The following is an 18,018-nucleotide window of genomic DNA, read 5'->3' on the forward strand; positions in this document are numbered from 1 at the left end:
TCCTATTTATTTTTCATCATTTGAAAATGTAATATTTATTTCTGTAATTATAAATGTTGTTGATTTTTTTTTTTTTTATTACATGTATACATATAAAAAAAATTACATTTTTTATTTTACATTGAATATATTTATTTATTTATTTATTTCATTTATTTATTTTGTTTGGGTTGGGGTTTTTTTTTTTTTTTTTTTTCATTGAAATAATTTATTAAAAATAATTGTTGACAAATTTGGTTGAATTTACTCTACTCTGCAAACGAATAATTTGTGGTTTTAAACACGTATATCTTCATATTAAATCGCGATAACAAACATTGAATAGTAAATGAATGAATGAATGTTTAACGACACCCCAGCACGAAAATACATCGGCTACTGGGTGTCAAACTATGGTAAACAAATAACATTGAATAGAACCCGGAAGTAAACAGCGAAGAATGGAGCGTGGCGTTTTACAAATTAAAACTTTATTAAATGCTGTTACCGGTTTTTTTATTGCAAACACTCAAGTATTATCAGTCAAATATGTACACATTTAATGGTTTTGGCATGGTGGATATATGATAGAAAGTTGTAAGAACTGTAGGGAGTAGCCTACGTGGTTGTTGAAAACCCACGATTTAGCTGGACATTATTTTGTTCTTTTTTATTCTTCCATTTTTTTTTTTTACTACCAACTGCGGAATTTCGTAGATTTTTATTATTTACTTTAATTTTTAGCCGTTCTACGCTTTAATCACATACATGCTCACAATTAGGTCGGGAATAATAGAGTGGATATACCGATCGGTGCTTTACGACAATACAAATGTACAAAAAGGAATGGTGTATAGTGCACGAGTGCCACCTGTCGGAAAGTCTCTGATTGTCCGACATTGGGTGCGAGATTGGCATGTGGACAGCATGCAGGGCCAGTTCAAGAGCATAAACTGGATACAGTGATGGCGTATGGACAGCAGACAGGGCCAGTTTAAGTGCACTCAGTGGGTACGGGGTTAGGGTGTAGACAGCTGCCATTGCCAGTTCAAGAGCGACAATTGGGTATGAGGTTGGTGTGTCGACAGCATGCAGGGACAGTTCAAGAGCATAAACTGGATACAGTGATGGGATATGGACAGCAGGCAGGGCCAGTTCAAACACGAACACTGGGTACAGGGTTGGGTTGTGCACCAGCGGCAGCGCCAGTTCAAGACAGCTGATTGGGTATGGGGTTGGGGTGTATACAGCAGACATGGACTGTTCAGCAGCGAAAACTGGGTACGGGGTTGGGGCGTGGACAGCAGGCAAGCCCAGTTCAAGCATGCCAACTGGGTACGGGGTTGTGGTGTGGACAGCAGGCAGGGCCAGTTCCAGTCCTGTAACTGGGTATAGGGTTGGGGTGTGTGACAGATGTTACAGCCAGTTCAATAGTGAAAACAGGATACGGGGGTTCGGGCGTGGACACCATGCTGGGCCAGTTCCAGTTATGTAACTGGGTATTGGGTTGGGGAGTGTGACAGATGCCAGTGTTGGTTCAATAGCGAAAACAGAATACAGGGTTGGGGCATGGACAGCAGGCAGGGCCAGTTCTGGTGCGCAAACTGTGAATGGTGTTTGGGTGTGGACATTAGTCCTATTACTGGGTGTGGGGTTGGGGTGTTTGATAGCTGCCAGGCCCGGTAAGAGAGTGAAATCTGGGCACGGGGTTCGGTCGTGGACACCACGCTGGGCCAGTTCTAGTGTGTAAACTGTGAATCATTATTGGGCGTGGACAACAGGCATGGCCAATTCCAGTCCTCTAACTGGGTATGGAGTTGGGGAGTGTGACAGCTGCCAGGACCGGTTCAAGTGCGACAACTGTGTACGGGGTTGTGGTGCAGGGCCAGTTCTAGTGCGTAAACTGTGAATGGTGTTGGGGTGTGTGACAGATGGCAGGGCCGATACAATAGCGAAAACAGGATACGTGGTTGGTGCATGGACAGCAGGCAGGGCCAGTTCTAGTGCATGAACTGTGAATGGTGATTGGGTGTGGACAGCAGGCAGGACCAGATCCAGTCCTTTAACTGGGTATGGGGTTGGTGTGTATGATAGCTGCCAGGCCCGGTTCGAGAGCGAAAACTGGGTAAGGGGTTCGGGCATGGACAGCAGGCAGGGCCAGTTCTAGTGCATGAACTGTGAATGGTGATTGGGTGTGGACAGCAGGCAGGGCCAGTTCCAGTCCTTTAACTGAATATGGGGTTGGGGTGTATGGTAGCTGCCAGGTCCGGTTCAATGGCGGAAACTGGGTAAGGGGTTCGGGCGTGGACAGCAGGCAGGGCCAACTGAAGAGCATTAAACTGGATACATATGTTACTATGGTCGTCTATGGGATTTTATTTGGCGTTATACAGGAATTTCACATTTTGTTGCGGTACATAAGTATAATAATTTATTCTGGTTTTCCTTTTCACTTGAAGGAACATTGTTTGTGTCAGTTATTATGGAAACTTTTTTTCAACACTTTGCAATATCTTTTGGACAGGAAAAGCGATTTTCATGTAGGAAAATATGACTGTACAGTATGGTTAGGATCTGTGAATGAAGTTGGTTATGGCCTAAAATGGACAAACCAAAAGTAGAGAAAGCTCACAGACTTGCCTATATGATCCGTAACAAGCTACTTCCTTCTGACATGGCTGCATATGCCAGTGTTTTAGAAGTTTCCCATCTGTGCCATAATCGGCGGTGCATTAATCCTGAGCACTTGGTCTTGGAGAGTCATGCAAGTAACAGTGACAGGGTACATTGTAAAGACCAGGGTGTGTATCACAAAGGGCACAGGCCACACTGTCTGCATTTTATTTTTTATTATTAAAAAAAAAAATTCATACTATTTTCACTAGTTTGTGCGGTTTTCGGAACGAGATTTCGGATAAGGCTATTTTTTTCATACAGTTCATCGTTTTGGTGTCATTCATTCATTTCATAGAGGGCCTTTCTCTTTTCACATCGTTTAATTTCGTAAGTGGGTTTTTTCTTTCTTTTCAGTTGCAGATTTCACAGTGTTTCAACTTTAGAGAGATCTGCAACAACTTTACTGCCGGCAGAAAACGTACAGCCCATGTCTTTTGAAAGTAAGAGTAAAGATTCTGCAGGCCCATTGTTAATGGTATGGACTGCACTGTGGGCCCTAGCTGCGAAATTCCTGCTGAAGGTGGTGTGTCTGGGTAAAGATTTTCGAATGCATTTGTTCACAGCTTCACATTTTTGTGTGTTTGTGTTAAATTTTGTAAGGTGCAACATTTTTGGGCCGAGACGATAATCAATGCACTTCCTAAGGTTTGTGTTGTTTGGTATGGATTTAGGAATTTTGAAATCAGAATTTAGAGTGTCTCTTACATTTGTTGTGTATGCCTTGATAACAGGCTGCGATGGCATCACTAATGTGCCTTAATGCATGCATAAATGTTTTAGAGTTTCCAGCATGTTGTTTGTAAGCTTGTTCAAACTCTGCTTGGCACCTCATGGCAATGTCATTGGAGAATCTTATTTGCATTTTCTTTCTATTAGACACTGTCCGTCCTGGCATCATGTTTTTCACAAATTTAGCATTTTTTTAAAACTTTCTGTGATTTTCGGACAGATGTCGGGTGTCTAGTAACATTTGGGGTTTTATCTCGCTATTGTTTTCGTTGTATATCTCCAGAGCTCCTTTAAATCCCTCGGCATCTGGGTCCGTTGTCATGTATTGTACTTCGAGAGAATCATTTTTTAATTGTGCCAAACAGTCCTTAACCCATTTCTTCTCATCTCCAATAGACACTGACATGGGGATGTTATGAGAGCATGTTGGGTCTTGCAGGCATGTTTCAGAAGTACTAATGTTGTGATGTTTAGAGCATAATTTGTTTTTGGTAGAAATTGCTAACACCTGCTTTTTGTGTGTGTTGTGTTCAACTGCTGTATACACGACCGGAGTTTCAGGTTGATACGGTGTCTTACCAACCCCCTGAGTACAGTGGATTGTTGTACATGCCATCGCATTGTAGGTTGACAGTGTTAGGTTTGGAGCCCCTTAATTTGTTTATGTCCCTTAGTGTCTCTCTCCTGGCTTTCATGTCTGCAGTGTTTGATGTTATTATATTTTTACAAACTTTATTTGCAGTTCTTTGGCATCCACTAGTTGATGGTGCAGGGATGTTCATGCACAAACACAATAGACGGAAGTTTTCGGCACCTATGGGCACTTTTGTTAGCCAAACCTGAACTGTCACATTTGGCTGAGCTTGCCCTCCGCCCCCTGGATCTTACTTCAGTTTTCTCCACTTCGCCATACAAGGTAAATGTATTGGAGAGGTAACTGCATTTCTCACAGAAAACATTCAACCGTGTACAGATGCCCCTCCGTTCTTCCCTATCAAAGTCGAAGCGAAACACACCACAGCAATTAGGGGACAAGTCGGCATGTTTGACCTGACTGGTGTTAATAAGCTCCTCCAACCTCCCCATATGCAGAACCCTGTAGGTGTTTGCTTCAGGTCTGTTAAATAAAAAATATATAAAAAATTGCTTTTTTCCCCCTGCAGTGCTAAATGTATTTCAATGTACATTGCATTGTCAAACTAGATTATCTCCCTTTGGCCACTTGCTAGATTAGTAGCATTAGTGACACTTGTTGCGTGTTTGTTTATGGTTACAGAGAAAGTGTAGTTATCACAAAGAAACAAACTGCATGTGACAGGCATTACAAATAATTTCTTGGGCAAAATGTTACATTTCGGTATAAAGTTCCCTATCATTTTGTTCATCTTGTTTTTTTAGCAACTTTCACCCATAGAATGTAAATAAGTACTATTACATCAGGTATATCAAAATTTGCAGTGTGTCTACTCTAAGACATGAAATCAGTTACCTTGAGCCGGGTACTTTCTTTGAAGATTTTTCCAATTCAGTTGGTGGGTCTGGTACGGAACGTAGAAGCCGATAACCTTTTCAGTCATTGATTTGCACAGTCTGACTGTCCTGCTACTTTTAGCATTAGGTGTTGTTAGTTTCCTACAAGTTCTGTATTTGTTGTTTGGGAGATGTCCCTTTTTGAAACCACATTTTCCTTTCGTAGTAAGTGGCGGCATTTTTAAATTACTTTAATTTTAAGACAATATGGATGCAGTTGTTTTCAATCAAGTAGTCTTTGTGAAATGACTGGGGTTACCTGCATACGACTTATAAACTTAGAGCAGCTGACCTAATTACTAGTGATTATAATTAATGTGGACAGGGGCAGCCATTACTGGGTCAGTGTTTTCAAACTTATCCTGCTGATGACAGCAATCTGCCAGGCATGTTTGAAACAGACATTGTTTCTCAATTTAGGGTGCATTCCAGCAGTACTTGTACGAGTCAGCACAAGAGAAGTGATCTTTGACACTGGATTAATTGTTTGATTAATATAGGTTAATTTGATCCGTTTTTGCAGATTTTTCTCATTTCTGGGTCACGAGAGTAAATTCGACTCTGTTCTCTGTTAGGAGGTAATGTAGTGCATTCGGTATGCTTGTACCAACATGTAAGTGATACACAGTACACACAACTCAATTGAGATGAGTGCGATAAATTGTACTCATTATACATCAAATGAAAGGCAAGATGTCTTACATATCACATGTTTAATTTTTATTTACAAATATTGTCCTATATACATTTCAAACTGTCACCCTGCATTTAAAACAATTCTGATCAATCAGTTGGTTGTATATTTTAGGACATGTAAGGCTGTCCTTCTCAAATGCAGCCCACTGGACACTTTCTGAAAGTGTGTGGTAGCAGTATAGGTAGTAGTCTACCAAATAGCATCTCGTCCAGGTCAGAGTTCGAGGTGCACCCAACTTTTGATACAGCACTTCATGGTTCCTCGAATGCCATTGGTGACATATGTGACAGGGCTTGTTGTAATAAAGTGTTGTTTTATGTGACCAAAAACTTGCTATGATTTGATTTGAACCAGTGTTAGTGTACCACGTACTGTGATGCTTGAAAGATAGGTGGAATGTCATCAAAAATAAGCTTGTCAATTTTGGTCGGGACAGCGGTTGTGAAGGACGCTTCCTGTTATCTCAGAAACTAGCAGCTTGACCCCCCATTTTCTGTGATTTATTTCAAGGGTGAGGTGTTCTAGTATTTATATATGTTGTGTGTATGTTGATTGATACATTGCATGTAACTGTTATACCCCCATATGTTACTATGGTAGTCTGTGGGATTTTATTTGGTGTTGTACACCCTTGAGAAAGGGAGTAATGCTACTAATGGAGGGGAGACTACTCTTGTTAAAACTATGTAACACAGGTACTGTAAAGAATGGTCTTGCCTGTAGCTAAGCAGATGTGCATCCGTCAGTTTGATATGCCAAGATCAAGAGGCAATGTTACCCTTCCAAATTTCCATAATCATACCGTCAAGTGTGTTCAGACAGCAACATAATAAAATTAAAAAAGAGGTACTCTTTTTTTTCATAGAACTAAATTTGTCGCCTGCACGTCGCTCATTTCCTGAAATAGAGGTGTGATCCCTGAACAGCAGGCCGGGTCACTTCAAGCGTGCCAACTGGGTACGGGGTTGTCGTGTGGACAGCAGGCAGGGCCAGTTCAAGCGTGCCAACTAGGTAAGGGATTCTTGTGTAGACCGCAGGCATGGCCAGTTCCAGTCCTCTTAACTGGGTATTGGGTTGGGGTGTGTGAAGGATGCCAGGGCCAATTCAATAGTGAAAAAATAATACTGGGTTGGGGCATGGACAGCAGGCAGGGCCAGTTCCAGTCCTATAACTGGGTATGGGGTTTGGGTATCTGACAGCTGAAAGGGTCGGTTCAAGAGTGAAAACTGGGTACAGGGTTGGTGTGTGGACAGCAGGCTTGCCCAGTTCTAGTGTGCAAACTGGAAACGGTGATGGAGTATGGACAGTAGGGAGGGCCAGTTCAGATGCACTCACAGGGTACAGGGTTGGGGTGTGGACAGCAAGCAGGGCCAGTTTAAGAGCGACAATTGGGTATGAGGTTGGCGTGTGGACAGCATGCAGGGCCAGTTGAAGAGCATAAACTGGATACAGTGATGGGGTATGGACAGCAGACAGGGCCATTTCAAGTGCACTTAGGGGATATGGGATTAGAGTGTAGACAACTGCCATTCCTGGTTCAAGGGCGACAATTGGGTGCGAGATTGGCATGTGGACAGCATGCAGGGCCACTTCAAGAACATAAACTGGATACAGTGATGGGGTATGGACAGCAGACAGGGCCAGTTTAAGTGCACTCAGTGGGTACGGGGTCAGGGTGTAGACAGCTGCCATTGCCAGTTCAAGAGCGACAATTGGGTATGAGGTTGGCGTGTCGACAGCATGCAGGGCCAGTTCAAGAGCATAAACTGGATACAGTGATGGGGTATAGACAGTATGCAGGGACAGTTCAAGAGCATAAACTGCATACAGTGATGGGATATGGAGAGCAGGTAGGGCCAGTTCAAATACGATCACTGGGTACAGGGTTGGGGTGTGCACCAGAGGCAGGGCCAGTTCAAGACTGCTGATTGGGTATGTGTTTGGGGTGTGCACAGCAGACATGGACTGTTCAGTAGCGAAAATTGGGTACGTGCTTGGGGCATGGACAGCAGGCAGGGCCAGTTCAAGTATGCCAACTGGGTACGGGGTTGTGGTGTGGACAGCAGGCAGGGCCAGTTCCAGTTATGTAACTGGGTATTGGGTTGGGGTGTGTGACAGATGCCAGTGTTGGTTCAAAAGCGAAAACAGAATACTGGGTTGGGGCATGGACAGCAGGCAGGGCCAGTTCTGGTGCGCAAACTGTGAATGTTGATTGGGTGTGGACATTAGTCCTATTACTAGGTGTGGGGTTGGGGGTCTATGATATTTGCCAGGCCCGATTCAAGGTTGAAAACTGAGTACGGGGTTGGTGCGTAGACGACAGGCAGGGCCAGTTCTAGTGCGTAAGCTGTGAATAATGATTGGGTGTGGAAAGTATGCAGGGCCAGTTCCAGTCCTTTAACTGTGTATGGGGTTGGGGTGTTAGATAGATGCCAGGCCCGGTTAGAGAGCGAAAAGAGAGTACGGGGTTCGGCCGTGGACACCATGCTGAGCCAGTTATAGTGCGTAAACTGTAAATGGTGATTGGGTGTGGACAGCGGGCAGGTCCAGTCCTTTAACTGGGTACGGGGTTGGGGTGTATGATAGCTGCCAGGCCCGGTTCAAGAGCGAAAACAGGGTAAGGGGTTCGGACGTGGACAGCAGGCAGGGCCAGTTCGATTGCTCTCACTTGGTCTCAGGTTGGGGGCGTGGACAACAGGCAGGACCAGTTGTAGTGCGTAAGCTGTGAATAGTGATTGGGTGTGGAAAGCAGGCAGGGCCAGTTCCAGTCCTTTAACTGGGTATGGGGTTGGGGTGTTTGATAGCTGCCAGGCCCGGTTCAAGGGTGAAAACTGAGTACGGGGTTTGTGCGTGGACGACAGGATGGGCCAGTTCCAGTCCTGTAACTGGGTATAGGGTTGGGGTGTGTGACAGATGTTACGGCCAGTTCAATAGTGAAAACAGGATACGGGGGTTCGGGCGTGGACACCATGCTGGGCCAGTTCCAGTTATGTAACTGGGTATTGGGTTGGGGTGTGTGACAGATGCCAGTGTTGGTTCAATAGCGAAAACAGAATACTGGGCTGGGGCATGGACAGCAGGCAGGGCCAGTTCTGGTGCGCAAACTGTGAATGGTGATTGGGAGTGGACATTAGTCCTATTACTGGGTGTGGGGTTTGGGGTCTATGATAGTTGCCAGGCCCGGTTCAAGGGTGAAAACTGAGTACGGGGTTTGTGCGTGGACGACAGGCAGGGCCAGTTCTAGTGCATAGACTGTAAATGGTGAATGCGTCTGGACAGCAGGCAGGGCCAGTTCCAGTCCTTTAATTGGGTACGGGGTTGGGGTGTATGATAGCTGCCAGGCCCGGTTCAAGAGCGAAAACAGGGTAAGGGGTTCGGACGTGGACAGCAGGCAGGGCCAGTTCGATTGCTCTCACTTGGTCTCAGGTTGGGGGCGTGGACAGCAGGCAGGACCAGTTGTAGTGCGTAAGCTGTGAATAGTGATTGGGTGTGGAAAGCAGGCAGGGCCAGTTCCAGTCCTTTAACTGGGTATGGGGTTGGGGTGTTTGATAGCTGCCAGGCCCGGTAAGAGAGTGAAATCTGGGCACGGGGTTCGGGCGTGGACACCACGCTGGGCCAGTTCTAGTGTGTAAACTGTGAATGGTTACTGGGCGTGGACAGCAGGCATGGCCAATTCCAGTCCTCTAACTGGGTATGGAGTTGGGGAGTGTGACAGCTGCCAGGACCGGTTCAAGTGCGAAAACTGTGTACGGGGTTGTGGTGCAGGGCCAGTTCTAGTGCGTAAACTGTAAATGGTGTTGGGGTGTGTGACAGATGGCAGGGCCGATACAATAGCGAAAACAGGATACGTGGTTGGTGCATGGACAGCAGGCAGGGCCAGTTCTAGTGCATGAACTGTGAATGGTGATTGGGTGTGGGCAGCAGGCAGGACCAGATCCAGTGCTTTAACTGGGTATGGGGTTGGTGTGTATGATAGCTGCCAGGCCCGGTTCAAGAGCGAAAACTGGGTAAGGGGTTCGGGCGTGGACAGCAGGCAGGGCCAGTTCAAGCGTGCCAACTAGGTAAGGGATTCTTGTGTAGACAGCAGGCATGGCCAGTTCCAGTCCTCTTAACTGGGTATTGGGTTGGGGTGTGTGAAGGATGCCAGGGCCAATTCAATAGCGAAAAAAGAATACTGGGTTGGGGCATGGACAGCAGGCAGGGCCAGTTCCAGTCTTCTAACTGGGTACGGGGTTTGGGTGTCTGACAGCTGAAATGGTCGGTTCAAGAGTGAAAACTGGGTACAGGGTTGGTGTGTGGACAGCAGGCTTGCCCAGTTCTAGTGTGCAAACTGGAAACAGTGATGGAGTATGGACAGTAGGGAGGGCCAGTTCAGATGCACTCACAGGGTACAGGGTTGGGGTGTGGACAGCAGGCAGGGCCAGTTTAAGAGCGACAATTGGGTATGAGGTTGGCGTGTGGACAGCATGCAGGGCCAGTTGAAGAGCATAAACTGGATACAGTGATGGGGTATGGACAGCAGACAGGGCCATTTCAAGTGCACTTAGGGGATATGGGATTAGAGTGTAGACAACTGCCATTCCTGGTTCAAGAGCGACGATTGGGTGCGAGATTGGCATGTGGACAGCATGCAGGACCACTTCAAGAACATAAACTGGATACAGTGATGGGGTATGGACAGCAGACAGGGCCAGTTTAAGTGCACTCAGTGGGTACGGGGTCAGGGTGTAGACAGCTGCCATTGCCAGTTCAAGAGCGACAATTGGGTATGAGGTTGGCGTGTCGACAGCATGCAGGGCCAGTTCAAGAGCATAAACTGGATACAGTGATGGGGTATAGACAGTATGCAGGGACAGTTCAAGAGCATAAACTGCATACAGTGATGCGATATGGAGAGCAGGTAGGGCCAGTTCAAATACGATCACTGGGTACAGGGTTGGGGTGTGCACCAGAGGCAGGGCCAGTTCAAGACTGCTGATTGGGTATGTGTTTGGGGTGTGCACAGCAGACATGGACTGTTCAGTAGCGAAAACTGGGTACGTGCTTGGGGCATGGACAGCAGGCAGGGCCAGTTCAAGTATGCCAACTGGGTACGGGGTTGTGGTGTGGACAGCAGGCAGGGCCAGTTCCAGTTATGTAACTGGGTATTGGGTTGGGGTGTGTGACAGATGCCAGTGTTGGTTCAAAAGCGAAAACAGAATACTGGGTTGGGGCATGGACAGCAGGCAGGGCCAGTTCTGGTGCGCAAACTGTGAATGTTGATTGGGTGTGGACATTAGTCCTATTACTAGGTGTGGGGTTGGGGGTCTATGATGTTTGCCAGGCCCGGTTCAAGGTTGAAAACTGAGTACGGGGTTGGTGCGTAGACGACAGGCAGGGCCAGTTCTAGTGCGTAAGCTGTGAATAATGATTGGGTGTGGAAAATAGGCAGGGCCAGTTCCAGTCCTTTAACTGGGTATGGGGTTGGGGTGTTAGATAGATGCCAGGTCCGGTTAGAGAGCGAAAACAGAGTACGGGGTTCGGGCGTGGACACCATGCTGGGCCAGTTATAGTGCGTAAACTGTAAATGGTGATTGGGTGTGGACAGCGGGCAGGGCCAGGTCCAGTCCTTTAACTCGGTACGGGGTTGGGGTGTATGATAGCTGCCAGGCCCGGTTCAAGAGCGAAAACAGGGTAAGGGGTTCGGACGTGGACAGCAGGCAGGGCCAGTTCGATTGCTCTCACTTGGTCTCAGGTTGGGGGCGTGGACAACAGGCAGGACCAGTTGTAGTGCGTAAGCTGTGAATAGTGATTGGGTGTGGAAAGCAGGCAGGGCCAGTTCCAGTCCTTTAACTGGGTATGGGGTTGGGGTGTTTGATGGCTGCCAGGCCCGGTTCAAGGGTGAAAACTGAGTACGGGGTTTGTGCGTGGACGACAGGATGGGCCAGTTCCAGTCCTGTAACTGGGTATAGGGTTGGGGTGTGTGACAGATGTTACGGCCAGTTCAATAGTGAAAACAGGATACGGGGGTTCGGGCGTGGACACCATGCTGGGCCAGTTCCAGTTATGTAACTGGGTATTGGGTTGGGGTGTGTGACAGATGCCAGTGTTGGTTCAATAGCGAAAACAGAATACTGGGCTGGGGCATGGACAGCAGGCAGGGCCAGTTCTGGTGCGCAAACTGTGAATGGTGATTGGGAGTGGACATTAGTCCTATTACTGGGTGTGGGGTTTGGGGTCTATGATAGTTGCCAGGCCCGGTTCAAGGGTGAAAACTGAGTACGGGGTTTGTGCGTGGACGACAGGCAGGGCCAGTTCTAGTGCATAGACTGTAAATGGTGATTGCGTCTGGACAGCAGGCAGGGCCAGTTCCAGTCCTTTAACTGGGTATGGGGTTGGGGTGTATGATAGCTGCCAGGCCCGGTTCAAGAGCGAAAACTGGGTAAGGGGTTCGGGCGTGGACAGCAGGCAGGGCCAGTTCTAGTGCATGAACTGTGAATGGTGATTGGGTGTGGACAGCAGGCAGGGCCAGTTCCAGTCCTTTAACTGAGTATGGGGTTGGGGTGTATGATAGCTGCCAGGTCCGGTTCAATGGTGGAAACTGGGTAAGGGGTTCGGGCGTGGACAGCAGGCAGGGCCAACTGATGAGCATTAAACTGGATACATATGTTACTGTGGTCGTCTATGGGATTTTATTTGGCGTTATACAGGAATTTCACATTTTGTTGCGGTACATAAGTATAATAATTTATTCTGGTTTTCCTTTTCACTTATAGCAACATTGTTTGTGTCAGTTATTGTGGAAAACTTTTTTTCAACACTTTGCAATATCTTTTGGACAGGAAAAGCGATTTTCATGTAGGAAAATATGACTGTACAGTATGGTTAGGATCTGTGAATGAAGTTGGTTATGGCCTAAAATGGACAAACCAAAAGTAGAGAAAGCTCACAGACTTGCCTATATGATCCGTAACAAGCTACTTCCTTCTGACATGGCTGCATATGCCAGTGTTTTAGAAGTTTCCCATCTGTGCCATAATCGGCTGTGCATTAATCCTGAGCACTTGGTCTTGGAGAGTCATGCAAGTAACAGTGACAGGGTACATTGTAAAGACCAGGGTGTGTATCACAAAGGGCACAGGCCACACTGTCTGCATTTTATTTTTTATTATTAAAAAAAAAAAATCATACTATTTTCACTATTTTGTGCGGTTTTCGGAACGAGATTTCGCATAAGGCTATTTTTTTCATACAGTTCATCGTTTTGGTGTCTTTCATTCATTTCATAGAGGGCCTTTCTCTTTTCACATCGTTTAATTTCGTAAGTGGGATTTTTCTTTCTTTTCAGTTGCAGATTTCACAGTGTTTCAACTTTAGAGAGATCTGCAACAACTTTACTGCCCATGCCTTTTGAAAGAAAGAGTAAAGATTCTGAAAAGTGGGGTTTTTTCTTTTGTCTTTTTTTATAACTTTTTTTTTCTTTTTGTTTCGGGGGGGGGGGGGGTCGGAGGTGGGTATTCTATCCACTACTCCTACCTTCATTCTGACCTTCCTATTCACATTACATATGGGACATCCACATTACAAACAATTATTTAAATATAACTTACCTTTCACTGGATTCGAACCACCAGCCTCCAGCTCGATCTTTGCATCGTTTGTACCAATCGCTCAACCGACTGCGCTGCAGCGAGAAGATGCTTGAGACGTTCAAACAGAGGTAGTCACTGGTTTTGGATGATGGAACGTTATTCGTAATACACATTGTGAACGTGCACAACGTGCAATGCAACCTAGGAACACAATAAAATATAGATTTTTAATAAACCACGTGGTACTGATAGCAAATTACACAATAAAATAGTTATAAAACCAAATAATTGTGTCTCCCCAGACTTTGTTTCGCTTGAAACGGCGGGACATAACAAATGACACAATAAAACATTCACTACACGGTCTTCTTTCACGTTTTCAAGGACAGGAAGCAACAAATTGCACATTAAAACAGAAACTAAGGCAGAAACCTGTTTCTCCCAAGCCTTGTTATGTTTTCACGGTTTAGAAGCATTGAATTGTACCAAAAAAAACGTAACTAACCCACCTCGTTGTCTTTTCTCAGCTTTGTTACGTTTAAAAGGGCAGAGCATAGCAAATTACACAATAAAACAGTTATAAGACCAGATAATTCTCTCTCTCCAGCCTTTTTTTCGCTTGACATGGCGTGACATAACAAATTACACAATAAAACAGTCGCTATTCTCGATACATTTGTCTCACCAGCCTTTCTACGTTTTAAGGATTAGTATCAACCTCTCTTTAACTCAGTTCCCTGTTCCTACCCAGCCTTACTTTTGAAGGGTCGAGAATTGTAACAAGTTCCAAAATAAAACAGTGATTAACCCTACTCCATGTCTGTCCTTAGCCTTAGTTCGTTTCAAGTGTACAAATTATGCACAAAAAGAATGATTTTTGGTGAGGTTTATATAGATAAGAGGGACTTAAAGAACATAAAGAAAAAAAAGTGGGGTTTTTTCTTTTGTCTTTTTTTATAACTTTTTTTTTCTTTTTGTTTCGGGGAGGGGGGGGGGCCGGAGGGGGGTATTCTATCCACTACTCCTACCTTCATTCTGACCTTCCTATTCACATTACATATGGGACACCGGCCTCGGTGGCGTCGTGGCATGCCATCGGTCTACAGGCTGGTAGGTACTGGGTTCGGATCCCAGTCGAGGCATGGGATTTTTAATCAAGATACCGACTCCAAACCCTGAGTGAGTGCTCCGCAAGGCTCAATGGGTAGGTGTAAACCACTTGCACCGACCAGTGATCCATAACTGGTTCAACAAAGGCCATGGTTTGTGCTATCCTGCCTGTGGGAAGCGCAAATAAAAGATCCCTTGCTGCCTGTCGTAAAGAAGAGTAGCCTATGTGGCGACAGCGGGTTTCCTCTAAAAACAGTGTCAGAATGACCATATGTTTGACGTCCAATAGCCGATGATAAGATTAACAATCAATGTGCTCTAGTGGCGTCGTTAAATAAAACAAACTTTACTTTTTTTACATATGGGACATCCACATTACAAATAATTATTTAAATATAACTTAACTTTCACTGGATTCGAACCACCAGCCTCCAGCTCGATCTTTGCATCGTTTGTACCAATCGCTCAACCGACTGCGCTACAGCGAGAAGATGCTTGAGACGTTCAAACAGAGGTAGTCACTGGTTTTGGATGATGGAACGTTATACGTAATACACATTGTGAACGTGCAACCTAGGAACACAATAAAATATAGATTTTTAATAAACCACGTGGTACTGATAGCAAATTACACAATAAAATAGTTATAAAACCAAATAATTGTGTCTCCCCAGACTTTGTTTCGCTTGAAACGGCGGGACATAACAAATGACACAATAAAACATTCACTATACGGTCTTCTTTCACGTTTTCAAAGGACAGGAAGCAACAAATTGCACATTAAAACAGAAACTAAGGCAGAAACCTGTTTCTCCCAAGCCTTGTTATGTTTTCACGGTTTAGAAGCATTGAATTGTACATCTCTTTAACCCAGTTCCCTCTTTCTACCCAGCCTTACTTTTAAAGGGTCGAGAATTGTAACAAATTCCAAAATAAAAAAAGTGATTAACCCTACTCCATGTCTGTCCTTAGCCTCAGTTCGTTTTAAGTGTACAAATTATGCACTAAAAGTATGATTTTTGGTGAGGTTTATATAGATCAAGAGGGACTTAAAGAACATAAAGAAAAAAAAGTGGGGTTTTTTTTTTTGTCTTTTTTTATAACTTTTTTTTTCTTTTTGTTTGGGGGGGGGGTCGGAGGGGGGTATTCTATCCACTACTCCTACCTTCATTCTGACCTTCCTATTCACATTACATATGGGACATTCACATTACAAACAATTATTTAAATATAACTTACCTTTCACTGGATTCGAACCACCAGCCTCCAGCTCAATCGCTCAACCGACTGCGCTACAGCGAGAAGATGCTTTAGACGTTCAAACAGAGGTAGTCACTTGTTTTGGATGATGGAACGTTATACGTAATACACATTGTGAACGTGCACAACGTGCAATGCAACCTAGGAACACAATAAAATATAGATTTTTAATAAACCACGTGGTACTGATAGCAAATTACACAATAAAATAGTTATAAATCCAAATAATTGTGTCTCCCAAGACTTTGTTTCGCTTGAAACGGCGGGACATAACAAATGACACAATAAAACATTCACTATACGGTCTTCTTTCACGTTATCAAAGGACAGGAAGCAACAAATTGCACATTAAAACAGAAACTAAGGCAGAAAATCTGTTTCTCCCAAGCCTTGTTATGTTTTCACGGTTTAGAAGCATTGAATTGTACCAAAAAAAAACGTAACTAACCCACCTCGTTGTCTTTTCTCAGCTTTGTTACGTTTTAAAAGGCAGAGCATATCAAATTAGACAATAAAACAGTTATAAGACCAGATAATTCTCTCTCTCCAGCCTTTTTTTCGCTTGACATGGCGTGACATAACAAATTACACAATACAACAGTCGCTATTCTCGATACATTTGTCTCCCCAGCCTTTCTACGTTTTAAGGATTAGTATCATCCTCTCTTTAACTCAGTTCCCTGTTCCTACCCAGGCTTACTTTTGAAGGGTCGAGAATTGTAACAAGTTCCAAAATAAAACAGTGATTAACCCTACTCCATGTCTGTCCTTAGCCTTAGTTCGTTTCAAGTGTACAAAATTATGCACAAAAAAGAATGATTTTTGGTGAGGTTTATATAGATAAGAGGGACTTAAAGAACATAAAGAAAAAAAAGGTGGGGTTTTTTCTTTTGTCTTTTTTTATAACTTTTTTTTTCTTTTTGTTTGGGTGGGGGGGGGGGGTCGGAGGGGGGTATTCTATCCACTACTCCTACCTTCATTCTGACCTTCCTGTTCACATTACATATGGGACATCCACACTACAAACAATTATTTAAATATAACTTACCTTTCACTGGATTCGAACCACCAGCCTCCAGCTCGATCTTTGCATCGTTTGTACCAATCGCTCAACCGACTGCGTTACAGCGAGAAGATGCTTGAGACGTTCAAACAGAGGTAGTCACTTGTTTTGGATGATGGAACGTTATACGTAATACACATTGTGAACGTGCACAACGTGCAATGCAACCTAGGAACACAATAAAATATAGATTTTTAATAAACCACGTGGTACTGATAGCAAATTACACAATAAAATAGTTATAAATCCAAATAATTGTGTCTCCCAAGACTTTGTTTCGCTTGAAACGGCGGGACATAACAAATGACACAATAAAAACATTCACTATACGGTCTTCTTTCACGTTTTTCAAAGGACAGGAAGCAACAAATTGCACATTTAAAACAGAAACTAAGGCAGAAACCTGTTTCTCCCAAGCCTTGTTATGTTTTCACGGTTTAGAAGCATTGAATTGTACATCTCTTTAACCCAGTTCCCTCTTTTCTACCCAGCCTTACTTTTAAAGGGGTCAAGAATTGTAACAAATTCCCAAAATAAAACAGTGATTAACCCTACTCCATGTCTGTCCTTAGCCTCAGTTCGTTTTAAGTGTACAAATTATGCACAAAAAAGTATGATGTTTTGGTGAGGTTTATATAGATAAGAGGGACTTTAAGCTTTTGTGGGGGGAAAAAATAAAGAAAAAAAAGTGGGGTTTTTTCTTTTGTCTTTTTTTATAACTTTTTGTTTCTTTTTGTTTGGGGGGGGGGGGGTCGGAGGGGGTATTCTATCCACTACTCCTACCTTCATTCTGACCTTCCTATTCACATTACATATGGGACATTCACATTACAAACAATTATTTAAATATAACTTACCTTTCACTGGATTCGAACCACCCAGCCTCCAGCTCATCGCATCAAAAAACACAACGAACTGGCATCAAACCGACTGCGCTACAGCGAGGAGATGCTTGAGACGTTCAAACAGAGGTAGTCACTTGTTTTGGATGATGGAACGTTATACGTAATACACATTGTGAACGTGCACAACGTGCAATGCAACCTAGGAACACAATAAAATATAGATTTTTAATAAACCACGTGGTACTGATAGCAAATTACACAATAAAATAGTTATAAAACCAAATTAATTGTGTCTCCCAGAATTTGTTTCGCTTGAAAAAACGGCGGGGGACATAACAAATGACACAATAAAACATTCACTATACGGTCTTCTTTCACGTTATCAAAGGACAGGAAGAAAACAAAATTGCACATTAAAACAGAGAAACTAAGGCAGAAATCTGTTTCTCCAAGCCGTGTTATGTTTTCACGGTTTTCAGAAGCATTGAATTGTACAAAAAAAACGTAACTAACCACCCTCAGTTGTCTTTTCCAGCTTTGTTACGTTTTAAAAGGGCA

General features: G+C 44.2%; 2 protein-coding genes and 1 long non-coding RNA gene across 3 annotated transcripts; 1 reads left to right on the plus strand and 2 right to left on the minus strand.

The window, feature by feature from the left end:
• Positions 1 to 844: 844 nt before the first annotated feature.
• LOC121379970 lies at positions 845 to 4,751 on the plus strand. Its single transcript, XR_005958868.1, has 3 exons — positions 845 to 990; positions 3,010 to 3,188; positions 4,127 to 4,751. It is a non-coding gene; the product is annotated as an uncharacterized LOC121379970 (long non-coding RNA).
• Positions 4,752 to 6,470: 1,719 nt separating this feature from the next.
• LOC121379665 lies at positions 6,471 to 7,573 on the minus strand. The gene is made up of 2 exons (XM_041508315.1): positions 6,809 to 7,573; positions 6,471 to 6,509 (listed from the first exon to the last, which is right to left on the minus strand). The coding sequence occupies exons 1-2, from the start codon at positions 7,571 to 7,573 to the stop codon at positions 6,471 to 6,473; spliced, it is 804 nt and encodes a 267-aa protein (XP_041364249.1).
• Positions 7,574 to 9,828: 2,255 nt separating this feature from the next.
• On the minus strand, positions 9,829 to 10,623 carry LOC121379666. Its single transcript, XM_041508316.1, has one exon. It carries the CDS (start codon positions 10,621 to 10,623, stop codon positions 9,829 to 9,831), a length of 795 nt encoding a protein of 264 aa, XP_041364250.1.
• Between the last annotated feature and the right edge of the window lie 7,395 nt (positions 10,624 to 18,018).

This window comes from Gigantopelta aegis, chromosome 8, assembly GCF_016097555.1.
Source record: "Gigantopelta aegis isolate Gae_Host chromosome 8, Gae_host_genome, whole genome shotgun sequence".
Taxonomy (NCBI): domain Eukaryota; kingdom Metazoa; phylum Mollusca; class Gastropoda; order Neomphalida; family Peltospiridae; genus Gigantopelta; species Gigantopelta aegis.